General features: G+C 33.0%; 1 protein-coding gene across 1 annotated transcript in view; it reads right to left on the bottom strand.

Annotated features, from left to right (window-relative positions):
• NECTIN3 (nectin cell adhesion molecule 3) overlaps positions 1 to 26,667 on the bottom strand; it is a 119,414-nt gene that overhangs the window by 21,397 nt on the left and 71,350 nt on the right. Inside the window, exon 7 of the mRNA XM_074363162.1 lies at positions 24,533 to 24,617. Coding sequence (XP_074219263.1) covers positions 24,533 to 24,617 — 85 coding nt within the window. The remainder of the gene's footprint in view (positions 1 to 24,532; positions 24,618 to 26,667) is intronic.

Genomic DNA, 26,667 nt, shown 5'->3' with positions numbered 1-26,667 from the left:
ACTCTTGGGCAGAGTCTGCTAGGGGAAAAAGTGCTCATTGATAATATCACAGTATCATGCTGGATTATGCTTAATGCCAAATATTGATTTTAATTTTGGGGGGTGATAGCAGTAAGATGGTGGAGTAAGAGAGTCAGTCCAGCCTCAACCCCCCAACAAAGATCAACAATGAGACAGCTAATCAAAAACAAAAACATGTCTCAGAGAGCTCAGGAGTCAACTCAGGAACTTTCAGCAAAAAAGCAGAACAAAGAACCCTGAGCATCACTACATGAAAAGGGAAGGAAGAATAATTTCATTTTGCTGCCTCATTCCATCCTGAGCAGGGCCAGGAGTGAACTTCCAGTTAGAAAGAGTTCCCTTTACTGGGAAAGAGAGAGTTGGGTGAACCACCAACTTCTCCAGCCTTTCGGCGCACCACATGAAGGATCTGCCTCGGATACACCCCACGCGGAGACTGGCACAGCTGAGATGTATAGGGATGGCTAGGAACAAGGAGAAAGAGCAGGAGCTGCCAGTATCAGCCACACAGTGGAAGTAACCATGGTTTCCAGTGACCTGCTCTGCAGATGAACCCAGCAGCTTTTGTCACTGAAGAAACCAATGGTCAACACAGCCACCATGAAATCTCTGCAGATTTCACCAGTTTTCATCCCAAAGTATTTCCGTTTTCAAACCACTAACCACCTGAGTCTTACCCTATTCCGTCCCCTCTCTGACTCCTCTGTAGTCCAGGATCCTCACTGGCAGCCAGCCCGGACTTCTGTGGCTGCATGGGTGCAAGACATAAGCCTAGACACCCCATGGATAACTCCTACCATGTACACATGCTTGGGCCAGTTGCTCTGGCTGTGCACCTGCACAACACCAGCCTAGGCCCATTACTGGCCTCCACTGCCATGTGTGTTCCTGTAGCAAGATCCTGCAATCACAGAAGTACACACTGAGAGCTAAGGCCCTCACAGCTGCTAATGTGCCTACAGTTAGCCCCAGCTGTGGCTGCCTGCCATGGCCCCCACCACTACGTGTGTGTCTACAACCAGTGTCCTCTATGCAGGAATCTGCAGCTGGCCCCTACAGCCTGGCATATGCATATGACTGCCTCTGGCCACCACTGCTGCCTGCCCTGGTCCCTAACTGCTGGACCTGGATGTGCTGCTGAAGATCTCAACAGAGCTGTCCATGGACCACACAGTTGTCAATGCGGTGGACTCAAGTGGACCTTAGCCAAAGAGACATCATGCCCCATCTGACTCAGGGCTACAATATGCCCCAACATTTGGTTCCCTGAAATCAGTGAGCTTGAAGGAAGATCAATTGAAATTATTCAGAGGAGCAAAAAAGAATGAACAGGAACTGAGAACGTCTACAGGACTTGTGGAACACTATTAAGAGAAACAACCTATGCATCACTAGCATCCCAGAAAGAAAAGAAAGGGAGAAAGGGGCAGAAAGCTTATTTAAAGAAATAATGGCTGAGAACTTCCCAAACCTAGGGAGAAATTTGGACATCCAGGTTCCTGAACATAATAGTTCACCCCATAATTTCAATCCAAAATAATTTTCTCTGAGTCACATTATAATAAACTACCTAAAATTAAAAAGAGAATTGTAAAAGCAGTAAGAGAAAATTTTTTTCTCATACAAGGGAACTCCTTGTAATAATGCTGTAAGTGGATTTCTCAGCAGAAATTTTATAGGCCAGGAGAGAGGGAATAATAATATTCAAAGTGCTGAAAGAAAACAAAAGAAATTGCCAACCAAGAATACTTTACCAGCAAAGTTATCCAACTGAAATAAAGGTGAGATAAAACACATAAAAATATACAACACTGGTAAGGATAAGTATATAGTCAGATTTAGAATACTATTGTAATATGATGGTATGTTACCACTTAACTCCAGCAAAAAGGATAAAGGGCAAAAGTATTAAAAAATTTTAGTTACAATTTCTTAATGGATTCACAACAAAAAAGATGTATATTTTAACTAAAATCATAAGATTAGGAACAAAACAAGAGGGAAATAGGGAGTGGCTGATAGGAGAATACAAAGTTTCAGGTCAGGTCTGAGGAGCTAACATATAATATGGTGGCTATAGTTGATAATACTGAATTGTATAGTTGAAATTTACTAAGAGAATAGAACTTAAGTGTTTACACCAAAAAAAAAAAAAAAAAAAAAAAAAGAAGAAGAAGAAAGTAAAATGTGAGGTGATGGATGTGTTAATTAACTCAGTGGTGGGAATCCTTTTACAATGTATACATGTATCAAATTGTCATAGTGCATACTTTAAATATATTATAATTTTATTTGTCAGTTATACCTCAATAAAGCTGAAAAAATAAATAAAAGCCATGAAGGCAAAAAAAAAAAAATCACCTAAAAAATCCTACCTGAAGATAAAAATATATTTTTTCATTATATACTTATGTATGCTATATATAATTATATATAGATATGGATGTAACTTCAGTATCGGAAGAGCTTTTAAAATTATTTTATTCAACACATTTGTCTACAAGTCAGACCAAGTGATTTCCCAAATATTGTTCTTGAAATATACAGTATCTTAATCATTACAAATTTCTTATTCCATAACTTTTGTCTTCCATTGTGCAGCTAACAAACTTATGAAGCAGTGATGTCCAGTCAAAGTAACCAAGTTACTTATTTGTGTAAGTTACTATTTTTTTAAATTTCACAAGCATGTGTGAAGCAGTCAAATTAGCCCTCTGGGACAACCACAATTTCAAAGGCTTCCTCTGCTCTGCCAATGGCTAGTCAGTCAATTCTTCAAAATAAACAGGAAATATGGGTCAGTTTCAAACATTCTGTCCATGGTGTATTATTATAATTCTTTTAGGAAAGCCATTTTGAAGAAATCCCTCTCATTCTGTAAGTAATAAAGATGTAACAAATTATGTGAAATTTGTTTTGCTTGAAAAATTTAATTGGCAAAGATACCAGGATATCCATATGGTGGCATCTTTGCCAAATGAACAATGCTAAAAGAATTATCTGCTTCTTGATTGAGGTTAAACTTAGCTGTTTTAATAGTAAAAATTTTGACAATAAAAGATGAAACATGCATAAAATGTCCCATCACTTAAATATTCCTTTGCTTTAAGTCCAGTACCTGACTGTGACCCTATTTGGAAATGGGATCTTTGCTGATGTAGTCAAGTTAGAATGAAGTCATATGGGATTTGGGTGGCCCTTACTCCAATGATTGTTGTCTTTATAAGAGGGGGATTTGGACACAAAGGGAGAACATCATGTGAAGAAGACTACAAGCCAAGAATTGCTGGTAACCACCAGAAGCTAGTGGAATGGTATGAAACAGGTTCTTCTTTAGAGCCTCCAGACACCTTGCACACACACATTGATTTGGGACTTGTGTCTCCAAAACTGTCAGAGGATAAATTTCCATTCTTTAAAGACACCTAGTTTATGGTAACTTGTTAAGGCAGCCCTAGGAAACTAACACACATAGTCGGATACCTCTACTTCAGTCACAGTAGTTGTCAGTGGTGGGAATGTGGGGTAAGAAATCCCCTCTGAAGGCTGACTCTCCAAGACTCAGGGCAGTACATGATGGTGTATAGCTCAGAGAAATAAGACCAAAGGACTCCACATGGGAGGTGGCTTCAAGACATAGCATATAAATGTTCAGTTAATATAATTTTATTTGATACAATTAAATATTTAAATTTTATGTAAATAATAAAGTGTCATGGTAACTAGACTTCTAAAATGGTAAATGGATGGATACAAGTTTCAGATTCAAAAAAAATAAGTACAAGGAACAACAGACTTTAGATTTCTTTCTTGGAACTATGGTATTTTGCTAATTTTCTAATATTCATTCTAGTTTCATTAACTTGATTTCAAGCCCAATTACTTCTGAAATATAACTACCTTTCCCACTTTGTACTTTTGTACTTAAGTTTCTTTTTTGCTTTACAGACAGTAATTCTTTATTCTTATTGGACTTTTTTTTTTAAAGATTTACTTTGATAGTATTCTTAGTTTTTATTTGTTCCACTTCTTCCACTGGGCAATCTTTTCCTGATTTTGAATTATGCCATTTATTCTTACAGATCAGATCCCTTCTATCTGTGTATGAAAAATAAGAAATCCTCTTTCTCAAAATATCTATCCATGTAATTGCAGTCATGACACTACACAGAAAAGAAAACATCATTGTGACATGAAAATAAGCATGAATGAGTGAATTCCTACTGAGACATTTTTTTCTTACTTAATTTTTTCTCATCAGCATTAAAGTCTTTGCCTTCAGTCTCTCATTGGTTATGAAATGTTGTGACTATCCAACAATGTATGGCAACTACAATGCAAATATAATGTAAACAGATTGTAAAGTGACATTACAAGTCTTGCAAAGATTTACATTCCTATATTGATATCTACTGACTTTTAGTTTTATATTTATATCCTTCAAGAGGCTCTGATACAAGAGAACACATAAAGGAAGCAAACTGTATTTTCCAAAAATAGCTGAAACATTACTTCCAGTCACATATGCTTTAACAGAATATAGTTCCCCAGCAGTCCGTGTCACCACCTTACCTCATAACCCTGAATCTTGAGCTGCCATGTAAGAAATCTAGCTGCCCAGAAGCTATGGTGGAGAGTATGCAGAAAGAATGAGAGAGAGGGAGAGAGATCTTTGGGGGCAGGAGTATAAACTGTTCCAACCTCCAACTGTTTTGGAGTCTTCCCACCCCTGCATCAGAGCCTTCAGATGTCTACAGTCCCAGCCACCATCTGACTGAAACTTTGCGAGAAACTCTGAGCAATAACCACCCACTGGCACCTAACTGCTCCTAGAACATGATAGTAATCAAATGATTATTGTCCATTTAAGCCATTAAATTTAAGTAGTTTACTATGCAGCAACAGAAAAGCAACAGATTTTGCTAGCTGGAAATGAGAGGCTGTATAACAAAACCTTAAAACATGTGGCAGTGGCTTTGGGACAAGACTACAGGCAATAGTTGGAAGGGCACTGAAGAGATAATAGAAGCTGGATGACCTTCAAGGAGGCTTTTGGTGTGCATTTAAAGAAAGATGAGGAAAATGCTATTGAAGCTGAAGGAAAGGGAAACTTATAGTATAGCAGGATAAAGTTTAGAAGCACTGCTGCCTGTGATGATGTAGAAAAGAATTATATAAATAATGGAATGGTAGATTTACCTTAGGTGATGTCTAGGCAGCACTCTGTAGGTGCCAGCCAGCTATTTTCTTTTAGCTGTATATGAAAGATTTTTTTTTTAAAGGAATTGTTTAAAATTCTTCATCAACTTACCTTAGGATAAGCAACAAAGTGTGCCTCCACCTCCCAGAAATGGCAAAATTTTGTCAGTTTACAGAGATAGAAACCTTCAGAACCTATGTGGAAATAGATGCTAAGGGTTTTGAATCAGGTAGAAAGAGTATAATGTTGAGCCGAACAAACCATCTTTAATACAGATGTACTAAGTCAAGATTCTTGATTCAGTATATCAAGTGGCTGGCAATAGTAGCTCTAACAGCTTGGTTAGATGACTGAAATCCAGGCCCAAAAGCGGACTACACTAAAGGAAGGTGAAATTCTAGCATTTCCTTGGTATACTATAAAGCAAAGTATCCAAATCTTAAGGAGACCAAATGTTAAGGTGGACTTATCATGTGAGGCCTGTTTAGCGATCACCTAACTGTGCCCTCTGGGAGAGTCCTGAGAACAATCTCTTGACCAATTCTGTATGAAATGCATTCATGAGGGGGGCTCTGGCATCACTGAAGAGCTCTATCTCTGTAAGCCAAGAATGACTAGGTACTGCTGTCAATGAACAGGGCTTCTAAATTAAATGGAGAAAATGGCATCCTAGGATGGCAGAGCCAAGTGGCAGCACTTAACCACTAGAAAAAGGTGGGTGTAGTCCCAGACTAACAACCTTTGGGCACGAATTTTTCTTTGAAAGTCCAAATAAATACCTTCTGAGTATAACACATCCTTCACCATCAGATTGTGTTTGAAAAGCTTTAGAACCCATACATATTTTATTTCCTCCCCACTTCACTTGTATTCTACAACTTCACAGTTTTCCCTACTTTCAGGATTATCAGAGATGCAAGTTCATTCTTTCTCTACTCTTGTTCTCAACAATTGCTTTTCCCTATACCCCATTCTATTTTTTCTAATAGTTTTAATTTCTTAATTATAGGTTTTAAAATTAGAAAATATGAGCCCATATTTTGAAAAATCTACACAGTATAAAGCATATAAAGTACAAAGAAAAAAAATGACATAAAAAAGTGTTGATATGGAGCATGGGGAAAATAAGCAGTACAGAGGCATGAATGTTACAATAACTGATTTTGATGATCCAAATAGATCTTGACATCTCATTTACTTATTCTAAGACATATCACTTCGGTTACCTATTTCTTCTCACACCAGCTCAGGGAATTAAAAAAAAATCACAGTTTCTGAATTTTTATTATATTAGTTAAAAAATCTGCAATAGATTGGAATTTTGATCTAAAATAAAAGTTAAATTTAATGGAGAAAAACATAATTAAGTTAAGAAAAATCAATATAACTGAAAGGAAGATGTTTGGATTGAAAGGACAATCCTTTGTGGCAGGCTGTCAAACATACACACACACATGAATGAAAGCAGACCATTTTAACAGATGTACAGATATTAGACGAGAAGAGGTTATAGTCCAAATATATTTGGCACTTACAATCCTGGAGTATTGCATTTCATTCCAGAAAACATATTTCATGAGAAATACTAAATTAGAACTTTCTCAGAGGAGAGGGACCAGAGAGGGAAGATAAACTGTATCATACAAGGAATGACTGAAAACCCTGTAAACACTCAAGTTGGTTTTTAAACATACTGAGAGCAAGTCAGAAGAATTTACATATTTGAAAAGCTATCAAACAATTTCTGAAGGGTTGTTGTAAGCATTTGAGGTGTGTAAAAAAAGGATCTGGGGTAAAAGAAATATGTTCTTAATAGCTGCAGCTTAAAAGGCCTAAAAGAATTTTAAGTATTATAGAAATCAGAATCGGGACTAACTAAGTTGAAAGGTAGCAAGATTTCTAATTTTCTAGCAATGTTAATTATCAAAAATAAAATATAATGCCTCGGGAGCTAGTAAAATTGTTAATGCAAGTGTAGCAGGTTAGGTAACCCATAACATCACATCTTTGTTTTTTTAAAAAACTATGTACTGTGGATCAGTGGCAATTAGTACATTATGGGAAAAAAAATACTACCATCAAGAACAGGATTACTCAGTTGCAGAGAACTTTAAAATAAAAATATAAACTTGAGTCACTTCTTACAGCATCCAAAACTGTATTACATATTCGTTATAAGTCCCTGTATACAAGCATTGTAACAGGAAAGAGAGTATACACTATAAGAACAATTTTGGTATTTGGACTTCAAAGTATATACAGTACTTTGAGACATAAGGACAGAATAATGAAAATTAACCTAGTAGAGCAAAAATGGAAAATAAATTAAAGGATAAGTTGCTTTTATATAAATTAAACAAATACAAAAGTAAGCTTATAAAAAGTGAAGTTCTAATTGGCCATTAGTTTATCTTCTTTGATGAAAAGTCTATACAGTCAGCCTTTCATAACCACAGGCTCCCTATTTGAGGATTCAACGAACTGTGGATCAAAAAAATTTGAAAAAAATTTCCATAGTTTCAAAAAGAAAAACTTGAATTTTTTAACTCTAATAAATCTAGTTTATACTTTTTCCCTTTTCTATTCCATGTTTTTGTGTTCTAGTACGATTAAATTGTTTTGCAAATTGCGTGCACACACACACACACACACACACACACACACGGTTTTACAATTTTACATGTAGTTTATACCTCAGCAGGAAGTAACCACAGCAAAATTTTTCAACCTTGTCGCTACCTTTTTTGAATACAGCCTGCAATTTTTCAAGTTCTGCTTAAAAGTGAAGCCATTACTTTAACATATTTCTAATGGGGTATTTGTGGTTTCCATGGGAACACATACATCAGTAATAAGGCATTTAAATGATTCAAATACATTTACATGGCATTTCTTTCAATAAACAGGATTGATAGCTTAAATAATTGCTGCCCGACAAACATTTGAAATTGAGATTATTACCTTTGTAAAGCACCAATGAATTTAAAATAGGAATCATTATAAAGCTAAGTATTTCCTTTTAAAGAACTTTAACAATTCTCTTTCTTCCAAAGTTACTTATGTGCATGAAATATTCTGCAGTTAGCAAGTTTTATGTCTCATCTAACATTCACTGTAGTTAAAGGTACTGTAAAGATTTCATTCAAAGTGTATTTTAAGCTTTAGTATGTATGTGAGCAGTCAAACGGTTATAATGGTAAACCAACCATAAAACAATGTATAATTTGCATTTTAAAAAGAAAATCTTTTTATTCTTTAAAAAAAGTTTAAAAACTTTAAATAATTTTTGCTTATGTCAAATTGATTTTTATGAATACTCAATAATATTATATGAAAATGGTAATAGATCTTGAGATTAAACTCAGTGAAAACACGCATAGAATAGTCAGTTACTTCCAGTCTGCTTTTAGTAACTCACTAGCTGACTAATCAATTATTTAGTTAAATATTACACTCAGAATCACACTGAATTATCTGTGTAGGACATTGGTCCCAAGTAACACCGATTATTTTTCAATCTACCATCAGTATTATTTTCTCAGGGGGAAAAAAAAAGGTCAAGAGATAGAACTAGAATGGGCCTTAAAATTCAACTTTATTCCCAATGCAGAAATGCCTCCTCCAGAAATACAACAAAAGACAATAGCTGAGTCCTTTCAACACGGCCAGTTGGGAAACATGTACTAGATATCAACCCCTTTATCAGCAGACCCAACTACTAGAGAGGTCTTCTTTATACTGAGTATTCAAATCTATGTTCCTGTGTCCTTCACCTTCTGGTCCTAGCTCTGTTTTCTAAAACTATAAAGAAAAATTATACTCCCCAAATCAACAGGAAATCATCAAGGAGTTCAGCTCTGTGGAAAAACTAAACAGCAATTATGTAATCACAGAAATACTAAATGAACTGAAGCTGGGCTCTTGAAAACAAGAAACAGACCTAAAAGAATTCACCATAAGAGCTCTTGAGTGTGTTACACATGTATTTGCTCGTAATCAGCATATAAAGGTAAAGAAAGTTGTGCATTTCTGTAAATATGGAAATGATTTTAACCGCTTTGATGATTTCCAAAAAATATTTGTAAGGTAGCCTCAATGATTCAAACTAAAGTAACACTCCAGATAAGGTTCTCCCCCCAACAATGAGTCTTACTAATTCCTCACTAATAAAATACTGTTTAGTCTGATCATAAGTTTAACTTTTCAATTTACATGCCCAAGGAAACACATATGTCACTTTGGGGCTTATTTCTTTTCAGAATCAGATTCCCAAATAGCAAGCAATCAATATATTAACAACACTTAGTCAACAATAGGATAGTTGTTTGCCCTGAATATATTTCTTATTAAGCAAATACCAGTAAAGCAAACAAAGAGTACATAAATTTGAGGGACCAACATCTTGGTTTGAGAATATGTGCCAAAGAATCAACAAAATAAATTTGGAATCATGCCACAACCAAACTTAACCAGTAGTGACAGCATGTCTTTGGGGAAAGAAAGTGGTAACTGTGTCTACTATCCTGCCTAGAAACAGGAAATCGGTACTATGGTAGCTTGGTAACTATGGAAATCCATCTGACAAACTGCCAAGACAGTTTAGGTGAGTCTCAGACCCACAGAAGAAAAATGGAATAATTTAGTGGCACTAGGTCAAACGACTAATGTTAACTCACCCAAGGAAAAGCTAGAGTCAAATCCCTTGGAATGTTTTTTCACCTATTAGATTTTTTTAAATTCTTGATTTTTGGCATTGTAAAGATTTCTAAATCAATAAACATCTTGAATTTAATTTAGTATTTCTAACTGATTTTTAACTTGTAGCACTTAAAAATATATGGCCGGTGTGTTATCATTGAGGTTTTTTTTTTTTAATAAACCAATGGACTATCTAAAAGGGTTTAAGTTAGTTCATTCAAATATGCTTTCTTCAGATTTAAGAGGTTTCAAACTTAAAATTTTATGTTACTGAAAATGTTCATTCTAACTTCATCTTATTTAAGAAACTGGAATCAATTCAAAGCAAAAGTGTGTGAAGTATTCAGTAAATTTGTCATTAAATGAATTGGTTTTATATTAAGTATCAACTACCCATTTTCTGACTCCTTTCTAAATGTATCCTATGCTGTTTTCTAGTTACTCCATTATTTTATGAAATAGAGAATAAAAATGAAATATTAAACAATACATAGCAAATCATAACATTACAACTCAGGTTACTCTCCACCTCTTCAAGTTCTATAAGATTAATGCCTCCTATTTCACTCTCCAAAGTGACTATCACAGTGATAAGTACTTTTACTACAGTTCACATGGGTATGTTTTATTATAAATTAGATATTCTTCTAATTACCTTAGGAAGATTTTTCAGAGGTTGTGATATATGAGCCATTTTAATTACGGGAGGAAAGTATTTTAAATAGGAATGATCAGAAATGGAGAAAGAGGCTACTAAGAGATTGGAGAAAAGGCCTGGGAGTAGTAGAGAAGTCAGAAGTACAAGGGAAGTCTCTTACAGAAACAGCAGTCTCAAAATTGGGGCGGGTGCACTATTATATACAACCAGACACTGAGGAATGAATATTTGATATCAGGGTCATCCTGGAAATTCTAGGATAAAAGATTCTTGTAACAATCAATATGTCAGGAAGGTTTTGATAATAATTAATAGCCTGACATGGTCTCCCTGCAGTGTTTTCATGTTAACAGGCAGTAACAGATTACTAAATTAATCACTACTAATCCCCATTAATTTCTATTACTATTATTCTCTGACGGTAAGTCAGGCTCTGTGGCAGGCATGGAGGCCTCACTGGCACTGCCCCCATCACAATACGAAAGTAACTGCCTAAAGCAGCGCTCCACTTAGGACAGCTTAATTTAACCAAGGACTCCGTAATTGAATCTACTTAGGAAGAGTCTAAAAAACCTCCCTCAGCTTGGCTCACTATAATTCACTGAATGAACACTGTAAGTTTAGACATATTGGTACTTACCTAAAATAACATATTATTTATATTATTCCCTCAAAAGTCCATTTGTGGCCTTTACTGTTTTTTAATTTTTTTTTTAATTTTTAACATGTTAAAAAATTCCAAAACAACAATTTGCCAGGACTAAAATTAAGACTAAGTAGCCAAATTCAAAATAAAGTTAGATTGGTAATGTCTATGTAAAATTTAGTTTACAAATAAGAAGTCTATTCTCTGAAAACAATTTAGTGAACATTTAAAATAACTCAGCTCTCTGTCCAGACTGCTCTATACTTAAAAAAAAAAAAAAAAAAAAAAAAAAGAACTGCTCCCAATAAAGAACATGAAAGCTTTTAAATAAAGAATGCTATTAGGTCCCTTAAAATCTGGAAGGAAATTTCATTGTTCTTAGCTTACTTTGTTTAACTTCAATAGTTCTTTTACTTCTTATTATTTCTGAGTCAATCAACAGTCACCTCTAATCAAGGCTTATAGCTCCCTGATGGCAGTGTGAATTTAAAACAGATCTCAAATAAACCACTCAAAATTTAATGTTCTGATTGTGTCTTAAGTATGAATAGTCTAAATTTAATTCTTTAAAACCCTAGGGAAAACACACAATTTATGTGAATTAATGGTTAGAATAATACCTTTTCGCAGGAGTTCCCAAGTAGCATTAAGCAATTAAAAGTTTTTATTTTCCCAAAGTTTAGCATTACATCTGAGTTAATGTTTCAGACTTTACTTTATAGCACCTCATAAACCATGTTAAAGTATTTTGGTAGCAACTTTAAAAAGATGAAGTTCATTTCCAGTTACTGTACATTGGCAGTAATTAATTCTTTCGAAATGATAAGATATTATAGATTGGTACCTAATTACACCATCTTATTTAAAAACAACGTTGTACTGGTTATAAAATTTCCAAGTTGTTTAAAACAAAATTTCTAGGTGTTACACAGCCAGAAGGATGAGGTGACACTGCTATAGATTCTGATGTCCTGCTTGTTCCCGCCAAATGCCTGGAATAACCTGCTAGCTTGGGAAATTGTTTTTGTAAAGAATTAATTTCACTATCACTGCAACTCAACAACAATTACTGAGTAGCCTCTGTACAGAGCAGTTCATTAGTTATCAAGGAAGGTTACAAAGGTAGTACCATGGTTTCTGTTTCCAAGGGCTTATAATTAAGAAAATAGGAAAATAGAGGACTCACAAATACACATCTATTAAGTACAAATAATGAGTATATCATTTTTATAATGAATCAGTTCTTATAACTTACTTATAGATTCAATGGAAGAAGATGAGATGTTCTTAACAAAGATAGGACCAAGTGGAATTATACTATAGAAAGTTTTATAAAAGATGTGAATTAGATGTTCTCTCTGGCTCACTCAGAACATCTCAAAAGACCAACATTTAATTCTTTTATTTTAATCATCTACTTTTTTTTTTTTTCCAGTATTGAGTATTGGTGATTGGGATGAAGCCAGCTCTTTTTTTTTGTTTGTTTTGTTTTTCATTTAATCTGAGTGAAATAATTCAGTCTGTATTAGAAATAGTTCTGAGGGAACTATTTTGCATAACTTTTTTTTTTCTTTCTTAAGATAGTCCTAACTTTCCCACTCAGGCAGTTAAACTACAAATCAGAAACAGTAAGAATCAAGGTCAGAGGATTTCAACTCCTTCCTGAAAAATCACATAATGCACTGATGTTGCTGATACATTAAAAATACTGAAATGCAATTATACCCAGAATCTTTATTGACTAGAAATCATCACTCCAGGATCCCCAGATCAGCACTGGTTTATATGTATACAGTAAGTCTAAAATAAACTTTCTTAGAGTATTTCTATGATTTACTTAAGTCAAAATAACTGAATTTGAATCTTCTTATTATAACAAGATTGCTAATCTCATCTGATGCTACTAAAAATAAGAGTTAACAACATGACTCAAATATTTTTCCTTCATGTACCACTTTCTTAATATCTATATTTCTTGGTGAGATGAGAATTACTTACAGTATTTATATCTCCTGAGGTTACTAGATATTGGAGCAACTCTAGTGACCACGAAAAACTACTGTCTTTGAATTAATTCATTAAATTTACTGTCAATGAAGCTTATATAGGAAAAATAAAATGATGTATCATAAAAGTATATTAACCATATTAATAGAAACAATAATAGGTATTACCACCCCCATTCCAGAGAGAAAGTATGGCATTGCATTGCAATCATATTAACTGGATTTCATCAAAATTAAGAAATTCTGCTCTTCAATAATCACTGTTAAGAGAATGATGAGCAAGTGGAGAGGGTATAGCTCAGTGGTCGTGCGCATGCTTAGCTTGCACAAGGTCCTAGGTTCAATCCCCAGTACCTCAATTAAAAATTATTTTTAAATAAACAAATAAACAAACAAACAAACCTAATTACCTGTCCCCAGCCCCCCTTAAAAGAGAAAGATAAGCAGGAGAATGGGGGAAAATGTTTCTAAATGATATTACCTAACAAAGGACTTGTATCCAAAATGTCTTATACCACTCAGGTTGCTATAACAAACTACCATGGACTAGGTGGTTTAAAGAACAAACATTTATTTCTCACCGTTCTGGAGGCTGGGAAGTCCTAGCCTCCTATATGTCTAAGATTTTGGCTCTTGGTGAGGGCACTCTTCCAAATTTACAGTCAGCTATCTTCCTGTTGTAGCCTTACATGGCAGAAAGAGAAATAATCTCTCTCCTGTCTCTTCTTATGAGGGCTCTAATCCCCTCATGAGAGCTCCACTCTGGTGACCTCATCACCCATAAAGGCCCCACTTGTTAAATACCATCACACTAGTGATAGGGTTTCAATGTATGAATCGGAGTGGGGCGGGGGAGGGCAGGGAGAGGGGACACAAACATTCATTCCATAACACAAAAGATATAAAGAACTCTTAATCCAGTAAAAATGAGCAAATGCTTGAAAAGAGACTTCACTAAAGAGGACAAACAGGTGACAAATGAGAAAATGAAAAAAATGTTCCACGTGTTAGTAGCTAGGGGAAAAAGTACAAATTAAAACCATACTGAAATAACCACACACCTATTAATGTCTAAAATTTTAAAGGTCTGAATATAATAAATGGTGGTAAAGGTATGGAGCAACTCATACATTGCTGGTGAAAACATAAATGGTAAAACCACTTAAGATGAATTTGGCATTTTTTTTTATTAACATTTTTAAAGTTATGTTTACCATATGACCCAGCCATTTCAAATGTAGGTGTTTACTCAAGATAAATGAAAGCATATGTTTACACAAAGGCATACATAAATGTCCATAACAGCATTGTTTATAATAGCCTAAAAGTGGAAATAATGCAAATGTCCATCAACAGGTGAATGTATAAACAAAATGTAGTCAATCTACAAGTATGCCTATCTAAAAGGAATGAATTATTGATAAAACAGTATGAAGAAATCTCAAAATTATGTGGAGTGAAAGAAGCGAGACCAAAAAAGAGAACCTACTGTATGATTCTGTTACATAAAATTCAAAAATGTTTATTAAAGTAATATATAGAGACAGAAGGCAAATCAGTAATTGTTTCCCTGGAGATGGGGAGAGGGAGCAGGGGCAGGACAAGAGGGGAAGATTTCACAGGATTCCCAGAAAACCTTTGAAAATGGTGAATATGGACATTATGCTGATTGTGGTGATGTTTCTTGGCTATGTGTATATATGTATATGTTTGTGTATATATAAAATACATCAAACACATTTTAAATATGTATAGTTTGTTGTATGCCAATTGTATTTCAGTAAAATTCTTTTTAAAAAAAGAAAAAAAGACATCATCATAGGCATGTATCAATTTGTCCCTAAAATATAATCTCCATAAAGATAATACTTTAAAAAATTCTGTTTCATTAACTATGCATTCCCAATACTGACACATATTAAGTACTCAAAAAATAGCTGTTTGATAAATGAATAACAGAGAAAAAAACAGAAATATGAATCAAAAATTATGGACTCCATTTTAATTTCATTTCAAGCACAACTAAACTTATAATAAGAGTATCAATGATTTCCAAAAGAAATATATGCTGGGTTTACATGAGTCAAAGTAGTATAAGTTTTACTCTTCTACTGAAATAATTTCACCGCTTTGTCTCTTTAATTTTTTTTTAAGAATTACATAACTTCTTTTTAAATAACAATAATAATAACAGAAAACACAGAGTATTTACTATATGCCAGGCAGTGTTCTAAGGATATAAGATATGGTAATTTATTAATCCTTATAAAACCTTATAAAGTAGGTTTATCTTTTCCTCATTTATAAAATTTATTAGTAAGCGCTTTGATTTAGTAAAAATACTAATCCTTTACACTTCAGATGTTGCACTGATATTTTATTTGAATACATTATTTCAATATTATTTTATGTCATTATTTCATTTAAACTTTGTTGATTACAAAACTTCTTCCCTCCTCCGACCAGAACAAGGTCCTACAATTCTTTCACTACTTGTCTCAGTAACTACCACTACCTATTACCTGAAGGCAATATGCAAGATGAAAACTTTTTTGCTACTCGAGGGCAAAATCATTCTAGAAATATTCAGGATTCAGTTACTAAATATTCCACTTAGTCATACAGTTTCCTCTAATTTGGAATAAAAATGTTAACTCTTGTAGCACCTTCCTCCCTCCTTTCTTCCCAAAGCCCACAACTACTGGTATCTGGTATCTAGAAACATGTTAAAATATTCAGATCCTGGGAGAAAAACAGACCACTGATGATAATTAACAAAAGCAACTTATCTAAAAATATTATTGAAAAAATGGCAGGGATGTATTGGAAAGATAAGTTTTGAGAATAATGAGACTCTATAGAATTATAAAGAGTAGTAGGGTAAATAGGTTTAAGAAAGCCTTGTGCGGGGGTGGGTATTAACTCAAGTAGTAGAGTGCATGCTTAGCGCTCTGCTGGGTTCAATCCCCAGTACCTCCATCTAAAAAAAAAAAAATTAAATAAACCTAATTACCTCCCCCCACCAAAAACAAAAAGAACAAAACAACAACAACAACAAAAAAAACAAAAAACAAACAAAAAAAGTAAATCTTTAAATGAAATATGGTATTATGATATTAAGATACTTGGAGGACATATCTCTAACTCCGTAACTTGATAAAAAGTAGGGCCACCATATGTTTCTAAAACCATAAAGTTTGATAACATTTGAGCTCTAGTCATAACATAGTTTCTTAATTTTTTAATCTTCTTATTTTATCATGTAAGTCTATGGGAAAACATGATTCATCTTACTTAACTTTCTATACCACAAATTTAGATACCAAGGAACAATGTACATATAATTCATGCTATATATACATATGAATCAAAACAAAAAATTTTCATATCTACTTATAAAATGCTTAAATAGCACACAAAAGAATGACAGTTTGCAGGAGAAAAATGACCCTTTAACCACTTGAAAAGATGCTGAAACTCACTAATAATGAGATTGCAAAATTGCAATGATATATTTACTACTTTTCACCTATCAGATTACCAATAATTGGGCAGAATACATATGCTTTTCGTGAGAATGTGGAGAAGCAGGTGCTTTCAAGCATCGCTCATAGGAGTGCAAAAAAGTACAATATTTATAGAGGACAATTTGACAATACCCATCAAAATTTTAAACACATATACTATTTAATGCAGCAAGTTCAAGTCTAAAAATTTCTCCTGCAGATTATACCTGTGTAGATACAAAATATCATATATACAAAGCTATTCACTGTAGCATTATTGGTTTATTAAAATATTTTGACATTACAAACTATATAGTATATACATGTTAGAATCCTGCGTGGATATACAGAAGAGTGAGAATTCTCTCTTTCCCAATAAAGAAAGATCTTCGTATTTTAGGAGGAAACGGCAAGATGTATAACAGAGTATGTATGTTGCCTTTTGTTTGAGAAGAGATAAAATGTGTGTGTATTTCCTTGCCTTATGTTTTATATAAACCATATGAAGACAAAAGAAATTTATACAAGTAATTTTTTGTAGAAGGTAGTGAGGGTAGGATAGGAATGGAAATGATAGTGAGATTTTAGAAAATACCCTTTTATATTATTTTGTGTGTATTATCCACTCAAAAAATGTAAAAACACTCTGCCATGAATATTTATAAAAATTTACTAAAAAATAAGACATATGGTAGTGAATTATTGGGGAAAAATCATAATTTTCCCAGACTGATGAAACATTCCAGTGTAGTAATTCAGGTTTTCAACAGATCTACATTTTACTCTGCTAAAAGGTCACTGACAAAGGAGAGAAAAAGCATGGCAGAAAAATCAGAAACTATAGAAAAATAGAATATAAAACGTAATATTCACTGATAAGCCTAATATACAGATATCACAGCTAACATTTTGGTGTATTATTATAGGGTCTCTTGTTTCTTCTGCTCTTTTTCATACATGATATATTGAAATCTGATACACTGATATTACATAATATTGACATTAAATATACTGAAATATATTATCTGAGAATCAGATATTCTAGAATAAACAATGCAGAAATTTTCAAATCATAGATTGAAAAGAATATAAAGTGGGGCTTTATTCTTTCTTTCACATATTCATTAAAAAAAATTTTATTAGTTACCTACAACGTGCCAAGCTCTGTGTTGTGCCCTGGGACGACAGTACCAAGCAAAGGTCTCTGTCTTCATACTACTTACAGTCTACAGCAGAAGCTCTCTAAGTTTGGGCCTTAGGGCCTCTTTAAACTTTAAAATTTTGAGAACCCAAAGTACTTTTACTTATATGGGTAGTAGCTATATTAAACATTAAAACTAAAATATTTTTAAGATATTTAATTGATTTAAAGATAAACTCATAATATGTTAATATAAACAGCATCTTTTAAATGAAAAATAACCATGTTTTTCAAAACAAAAGTTAGTGAGAAGAGTGGTCTTTTACTGTTTTGGTTTTTTTATTTTTTTACGTTTGTAAATCTTTTTAATATCTGAGTCAAAAAAAGAAAGCTTGATTTTCACATCTGCCACAGCATTCAATCTGTTAAAATATGTTGTTTGGTTGAAATATAGTTAGAAGAAATGGCCTCACACAGATACATGGCTGGAAAAGGGAGGAATATTTTAATAGTCTTTCCAGATAAACAAGTACTGTCAGTTGTTTGTATTGAGTGACAGTTTCACTTCACTGATTTTTGAGAAAATGTCTGCAAAATACTCAAGCCTGAATAATCATAGTTTGGTAGTCATTCTTTTAAGTAAAAGCAGTGTTTGACAAAAAAGGAAATTAGTTCAGCTTGGAATTCAGTCATATACTTTATGCATATATTCCATTTCATCCCACAGATTAATATACACATGTTTACATGTATATAAAAGAAATATTTTAAATAATGAAAACTGTCCTGTGTATTTTAACACCTGAAATAACATTCATAATACATTTTCAAGGTTGTTAAAAATCAAAAATTTACCAAAAAAAATCATCTGACAGATAACTACTTCTGAAAATGTGGACATCAAGGGGGAAGAAAATCTCACGATAGTTGAAGAGATTACAAAGCTTTGTGACATGTCAGCGCAAAAATAACTTCCAAAGCCATATTCCCTACAGTATTGCTTCTTGACTGAAATTCCTGTTAGGTTCCTTAGTAGAGTCAAGTAATGCTATTTATTTCAAATAGTCACTAGTCCTGACTTCCAGAGAATAAATGCTACCTCAGGCTGAAGCAGAGCATTCTAAAAGATTCACATTTACATTCAGATTTTTTCATATTAAAAATAAAACTGTATACATTAAAAATATTTTCCCAGAAAAGCTCCCTGGATCATTTTAGCTGGTTTGGGAAATAGTTCTTCACATCAGAGTATACAACTCTTCCAATACAAGGCTAAAAAATAGCATTATACATAGAATGCACAATGTTGTCCAAAGTTTTAATACAAAGAAATTTTATATCAGTGTCCAGTATTTCATGCTGGATTTGAAGCTTAATGAGATTAAAAAAACAGTCCCCTACAACTGTCAGCATTTAGCACTCTGTAAAATCACTGCAAAAATAAATAAATCACAGTGAACAAGGAATAAAAAAGATAACTGTTGTTTTTTGCAGCGAGTAGATTATATATCTAGAAAATTCAAGAAAATAAACTGAAAATCTATTAGAATGAATAACAAGTTCAAGAAAAAAGCCTAGAAACTTTTAAAAAAACTCAAAGCATTTCTATATGCTAATAACCAACTAGAAAAAGGCACAGAGCATACATCCAGAAGAAACTCTAATTTGAAAAAGATACATGCACCTCAATGTTCATAGCAGCACTATATATAGCCAAGACACGGAAGCAACCTAAATATCCATTGACAGATGACTGGATAAAGAAGTTGTGGCATATATGTATGTCACACACACACACACACACACACACACACACACACAATGGAATACTACTTAGCCATAAAAAAGAATAAAATAAGGCCATTTGTAGTAATATGGATAAATATTGAAGAAGACGCAAATGAACTTATTTAAAAAACAGAGACAGACTCACAGCCACAGAAAACAAATTTATGGTTACCAGGGAGGAAAGGGGGTGGGGAAGGATAAACTGGGAGTTCAGGATTTGTAGAAATTATATATAAAATAGATAAACAACAGGGTCCTACTGTATAACACAGGAAACTACATTCATACCTTGTAATAGCCTATAATGAAAAAGAATATGAAAAGGAATATATATATGTATAAATGAATCACTATGCTGTACACCAGAAATTAACATAACTTTGTAAATCAAATATACTTTAATAAAATAGAAATAAAATAAGAAAAAAAAAGAGGGAGGTAAAAGCCAAGATTCTGCCCCCCCCAAAAAAAGCCACAGGGGATTAGAGGAAAACCTATAATCAATTAAAATACTCAAAATGCCTTTAATAACTGTAATAAGAAATGTGGAAAACATATACTAAAAAAGACTTTATCTAGTACATAAAAGAACCATAAAGTAGAAGCTTATCTGGTTTCTGGACAGAATTAACATTACAAAGTTGACAAGTCTCACTAAATTAATAAGTTCAGTGAGATTTTTATGGAACCTGGGAAGCCAATTCTAAGGTTGATATGAAAAAAAGCCAAGAAAATTTTGGAAAGGACGAACAGAGATGAGGAAATTTGCTTCACTAAATACCAAATCATACTATAAGACAGTAATTAAAATAGTGTTGTTTTGCTTTAAGGAGAGAAACATAGAACAATATAACAGAATTAAGAGTTCAGAAATACACCTAATATCCATGGGAGTTTATTTTAGGATAAAAGTATCTTCAAATCATGGAAAAGGACAGATATTCAATAGTTTTTGGACAACTTGTTATCCTACTGGGGAAAAATTAGGTTATTACCTTATACCATAAGCAAAAATAAGTTTCAGATTAATTAAAATAAAAGAAATTCCATAAAACTATGAGAGTTTTTATATGATTTTTTAAAACACTTCAGATCAGGGGCAGAGGGGGAATGGAGAGGAAGTCTTTTTAGATAATGTATAATTTCCAGAAACTATAAGGAAAAGGACAGTGATTTTGACTACATAAAAACTTAAACTTTCTGTATAAGACACTATAAAGTTAACAAGTAAGAAGCAAATATAAGACAAAAGATTACTGTCCATATCAAAGAGCTGCTAAAAAATTAACAAGCAAAGTTTAAAAAACTGATGAAAAATGATGCAAATAGGTAGTTTACAGAACTACAAAAAGGCAATCAAGTATGAAACCTCTTCCAGGAATCTACAAAGCTTTTAAATGAACTATTTTTCCAGTTTTATCAAACTGACAGAAAAAAAAAGTTCTATTAAACAATATTAAAGAGGGAAATGGATTTTAATATACTATTTATGGGAATATAAATTAATATAGCTAGTTTGGCCAGCAATATGACACCTATTTAAATGTAAAAATATTCACAGTAATTCTATTTCTTTGCATATATTTTATAAATACATGTGCACAAAAAGTACCCTCACTGCACAATTATTGTAATAGGGAAAAAAAGGAAACAACCTCGGAAGATCATTAGGTAATTTGTGGTATATCAACACAATGGAATACTGTCACAGCCATTCCAGAATGAGACAGAGAGACAGTAATAGTTCTAAAACCTGAATATGCATTAGAATTCACCTGGTGAACTAGGCAAAATGCCCACTGTCTCCAACCCCTGGGATTCTGATTCAGTAAACCTGAAACTGTCTTCAAGAATCTTCATTTTCAATAACCCAGGGAATTTTGATAAAGGTGGCAACATTACTCACTCTGAAAAATACTGGTTTGTAACAGAGTGGAAAAAACAATTTTTAGAACAATATGTACTCTGTGACCACATTTATGTTTCTAAAAAATTATCTGTAGATGTAAATGTGGATGATGTACACTTAAAAGTAAACTTGTGAAAAAAAGTCTGGGGGGATATTTAAGTTAGTAACAATGGTGATCTCTGGGGAAGGAAATAATATATTCAGGAACAGGGGGATGAATGAGAATCTTCAACAGTTAACTCTATAATTCTGCAGTATTTGATTTTTCTTTGTACCAAGAATATACTTAATGCATTACCTATAATGTTAAGAAAATAAAACATAATAAAAAGGTAAAAATACATTTTAATGTCATGAGTTCATGTTGTTTCCTAAATGAAGACTCACTTTTGTAGGATTTATCAACTATGAATCTTTGCAATATGGTAATAGTTCCCACTCAAGGAAATCGCCTCTTTGCAAAACCAGGCTTCATTCTCATAATTTAGATTTAGAGGGAAAATTCTCAGGTATGAATTTTGGCACTACAACCACAAAAATAATGAGTGAGTAGCAGGAACCAATGTAAGTAGTGAAGAACTGTTTGTTTCTGTGGTTTCCCAAGTGCAGAGCACTGATGGGTAGAAAAGTGGGCTCTCTTCTGTAAAGCCATGGTAGCATTTGGGAGCATGGCCTAGCTCACTAGGCCACAAGACCTGGTTATGAGGGCTGAAGACTAACGACTTTTAAGTAGGAATTAACCTCATGAGCTTAAAATTGACAAGTTATGTAGTGAAGTGGAACATTATGAAGGCATTTACCATTATAGCATGCTATCATTGCATGAACTAATTAGACAGTAATTACACATGTATAGATCTCTTGGTAATCAGGAAACAGTTCTACGTATTTTGCATTTTGATATCACATCATTAATTAAAACACAATCATATAATTAACATATGACATAATGCATGAATCATAATAAATTATATTACTGTTGGATAATGATTTCAGTGTAAATTATTCCTAAAATCTTTATAGAATTAAGAATTATTTCATCTCCAAGTTTTGACTCTCCTAAGCAGTATGACAGCAACCAGCTCATTCTTAGCAATATGTTATAGACTCAGTTTTACAGCAAGAAGAGGGAAAAAAAAATCAATCATGTTTTTCACCTGCTTAATCTTACAGATGAGGAGAAAATCACAATGTTACTAAATGGTCTATGACTCCCAAAGTCCAATGCTTATTATCCACTGCAGATGCTGCCCATCAATTTCCTTTCTAAAATTTCCATTACTTTTTCATTTCCACCTAGATTTATGCTTGGGATTATGCAATTTGCTCTAATCAACAACGGAGTAATTTCATCACACGCATCAAAACTCCTACTTCCAAAACTGATCCATCCATGAAGACTTCTCTGACTCCAAGAATACTAAAACTTGCAGTTGGTACCACTGTCAAATCATTCAAGAAAAATCATCCCTTTGTGTTCATTTAGCAGTGCCTACATATTATACACATACATATATACACAATCATATTTTAACTAAATTCCAGGACATATGATCTGAGCCCAAAAAATTTTTTCCCATTCATAAGCTTTTGTAAATATTTAAATTGAAAATATTAAATAACAACAAGTGACATAATAAATTGATTTTACAGAGAAGAATAAAATTACATGCAATTACGGTTGTCCTAAAAAGTTACTATAACAATGTTTTTAAAAAATTCCCAAACCTGAATCTAGAAATCCTCTGGTTAGTTATTAGCTTTGGAGAAGGAGGAAGACAGCTATCCTTCTGCAGCAGTTAACAACACCTCTAGCTAAATATTTTAATGACATTTCACACTACTTGTCAAGTTAATTTATTTGCCAAGAGATATGAAGCTATACTCTTTATGTGAAAATAAGAGTTCGGAAAAGATGGCACATCTTCACCCCTAAGACGTGAAACTTGTGTTAAGACGACAAAGGTGGTGCCCACTGTCAGTGAGTGCACATGCCAGGGAATGCTCCTCCCTGCCCCACTCTTGAGCAGTAGATTGGTTATGTGGTCATCCAAGGAACAGAAGCTGAGAGCATCTTAACAGATATATTCTCCCGCAGTTTTTCCACCAAATTAAATAAATTAATTGGTGAGCAAATGATTTGCCTTATTTAAGCTGAAGATACAGCCTTGTTTTAGGAGAAAAATTCTATAGAATATTCCCACAGGTAATAAAACCCCAATATAGGGTTAGAGCCCCAGTAAGCTGAATGGGTGATACAGGGAAAAAAAATAAAAACAAAGCAACTAAAGCTAAGAAAAAAAGTATTCAAACATTCTGATGGCTTAAACTTTCCCAAGCAGAACATATTAATCAAGATATAGAATCCAGGACAGAAGCACTGAATCAATACTTTCACATAAATTACTGTAAAATGATTCCAAAAGAAATAGTAAATTATCATAAATGTAGAATAGGCTTAATAGCCATACCTAGAATTTTAAATTGGAATATAAATCTTTTGTTGCTAAATAAAGGAAGGCTAAAATTTAGACCTTGAGTATACTGAAAAGAAACAAAAATAAAATACATATGCCAAGGAGAAAAACCTCTCCATCATGCATCATACCCTACCACTCAATTTTTCCATCTTCTATTTATATAAAAATGCATAGTTCATAATGAATCTGTATGTCAATAAAACTGTATTAACAGTAAGTCTTTAGACATAGGCTTTTAGTAAAAAATGTGTACCCCTAAGACAGTGTTGATTTGTCTTAGCTACATTGGACATAACTTCTTTTCTTACTAATTTATAGACAAAATTTGATCCCCTAAATGTTTCAGAGAATTGATTATGTGTTATTATGTGATATTTAATACATAATGAACTAGATAATATTTTGAAATAAATCATATACATTGCTTAGTAGTTTTAATTTTACTTCACTTTATTTTAAGTATACTCAGGAACACTTACCTGATATAGAAGATCTTTCTGAGGCAAAGGAGGGGATCGCTCTTCATACACAGGAGGTGGTTTATGTGTGGGTGGAAGGTCGATCCTGCATTAAAAAGTTAAAAAAAATTGCTGCAGTTAGCAAAAAAAAAAAACAAGGGGAGGGGTACAATCAAGGTTCTCCTAAGTTTTGAGGACACTTTCCTCATACTAATATTTATATTAGTGTACTTATTTAATTCAGTTCTTCCATTTCCATTAGCCTATAATAGATGGGACAAAAAAGTAAACTAGTTTTAAAGGTTCCAATGTTTAGGACCAATCTAATTAATTCATATTTAAAGAAGCAACTCAAATAGAATCATTTTTTTAAAAATTATTATTAAGAAAGTAATCTAGTATATGACCAAGTATTGCATATAAGTATTGCACATTTTTACATGTGACTATGCTTACCAACATTTTAAAGATAGTCAAACGTGTGTAATAGAAAGCACTTTTCTCCAAAGTGTCATAAAAGTGATTTAAAAGACTGTTGTTAAAATAATGATGAAAAATAGTTTATACTATATTTTGGAAATATTCTGTAACAAATTTTCAAAAGCCATGATCACTTTTAGAATATTTATCATGTAAATTAACATTTTCAATCTACAAACCATTATAAATCCTGGCACCTGAAATAAAGAGACCATTACATCCTTAGGGAATGCATTTATTTTTGCCAAAATTACCTAATCCACTAAAAAAAGTATCTTCATATATTTTAAACATTGTTGAGTTACAACAAAAATAGAATTAAACATATCTCATAGCTCTCTGCAATTTAGAAAATAATTTTTATAAACTCTTACTTTTGAAGGTCAGACAACTAATTTTCAGTAATTGAGATTATAAATCAAATAAAAATTTTACCTTTATTAAAAGATAAAGAGAATGAAATCTATAGAGGTCAAAATAATTACAATTTCTCAGTGGTCTAATAACTTTTGGACAGAAAATATTTTAAATGAATAGAATTCAAATAATAAATGAAATGGTTACACAGACATAATTACTAGCCTACTAGTAAATAATGTTTTTGAAATTATAGAAAAACTTGAGATAATTTGGGAACTAAGATGATGTTAACCACAAAGTACTTACTCTTGAAATAGTAAAAAAAAATCTGGTCTTACAGATATTAGAATGAAAGAGTACTTTACAGTCCTTTTATTTAAAGTATTTTCTTTAATGTAGCAAAAACCACAGCAAATTTATAGCTCCAAGGTCCCAAAGGTCATTAAGGTGAGAAAACCAAGGTTCATGGAGGTGATGTGACATTCATAGTCAGACCACTAATTTGATCTTAGAGCTGAGGCTAACACCCAGGTTTCCTTAATCCAAAAAAATTAGTGCTATAACTGGGCCAGATTAGAGAGGCAGAGACATACACAAAGCACTTAGGAAGACAGAGGAAATGCATTTGAGAGCCAGCCTTATAGCCTCATAAAAAACATTAATAACTACACAAGAAATAATGCCATTTGTATAGAACGAAACTGTTCATAAATGACATCATCTTATTCTATTCTTAACACAACAATGTAAGGTAAGCAGGAAAAGTATTATTCACATTTCACAGATGAAGCAACAAAAACCACTGATGGAATTTAGTGAACTGAGACATTGGTCTTTGGATTATACAGCAAAGTGCAATTTCTATTTCCTAATTCCATCTCAATGATTAGGCCCAAAACATTGCTTTCTCTTGAAGAGGCATATTTTATAATTTACCGAAACCAAAATTGTTTATAAGCTTTAAAACTCAATGTATTTAATAACTCTCGGCAGTTGAAAGTTAAGTTATACCTGTACATAAGACAGGCATACACAGTCTGAAGAAGCAAGTAAACTTCTAAGATTCTTTATACCTGTCTTTCAACTACTTCATCGAAGACTTGCATTTTATTCAGAAGGCAGGACAACAAAAGTGTCATTATGTTACCATTTGGAAAGATGTAATATATGGTAGGTTAAAAAAAGGTGTCTAATATATTTGTCTTTAGTAGCCCATTGACACTGTTTGTTTACCAAAATGTAGTTTGATACCTTCTGACAAAACCATGGTCATCTTACAAGACCTAACAGTATCAACTGCTGTCCCTCAGACACTT

The sequence above is a fragment of the Camelus bactrianus genome, chromosome 1 (genome assembly GCF_048773025.1).
Source record: "Camelus bactrianus isolate YW-2024 breed Bactrian camel chromosome 1, ASM4877302v1, whole genome shotgun sequence".
Taxonomy (NCBI): domain Eukaryota; kingdom Metazoa; phylum Chordata; class Mammalia; order Artiodactyla; family Camelidae; genus Camelus; species Camelus bactrianus.
This window is presented reverse-complemented; position numbering and strand designations above follow the sequence as displayed.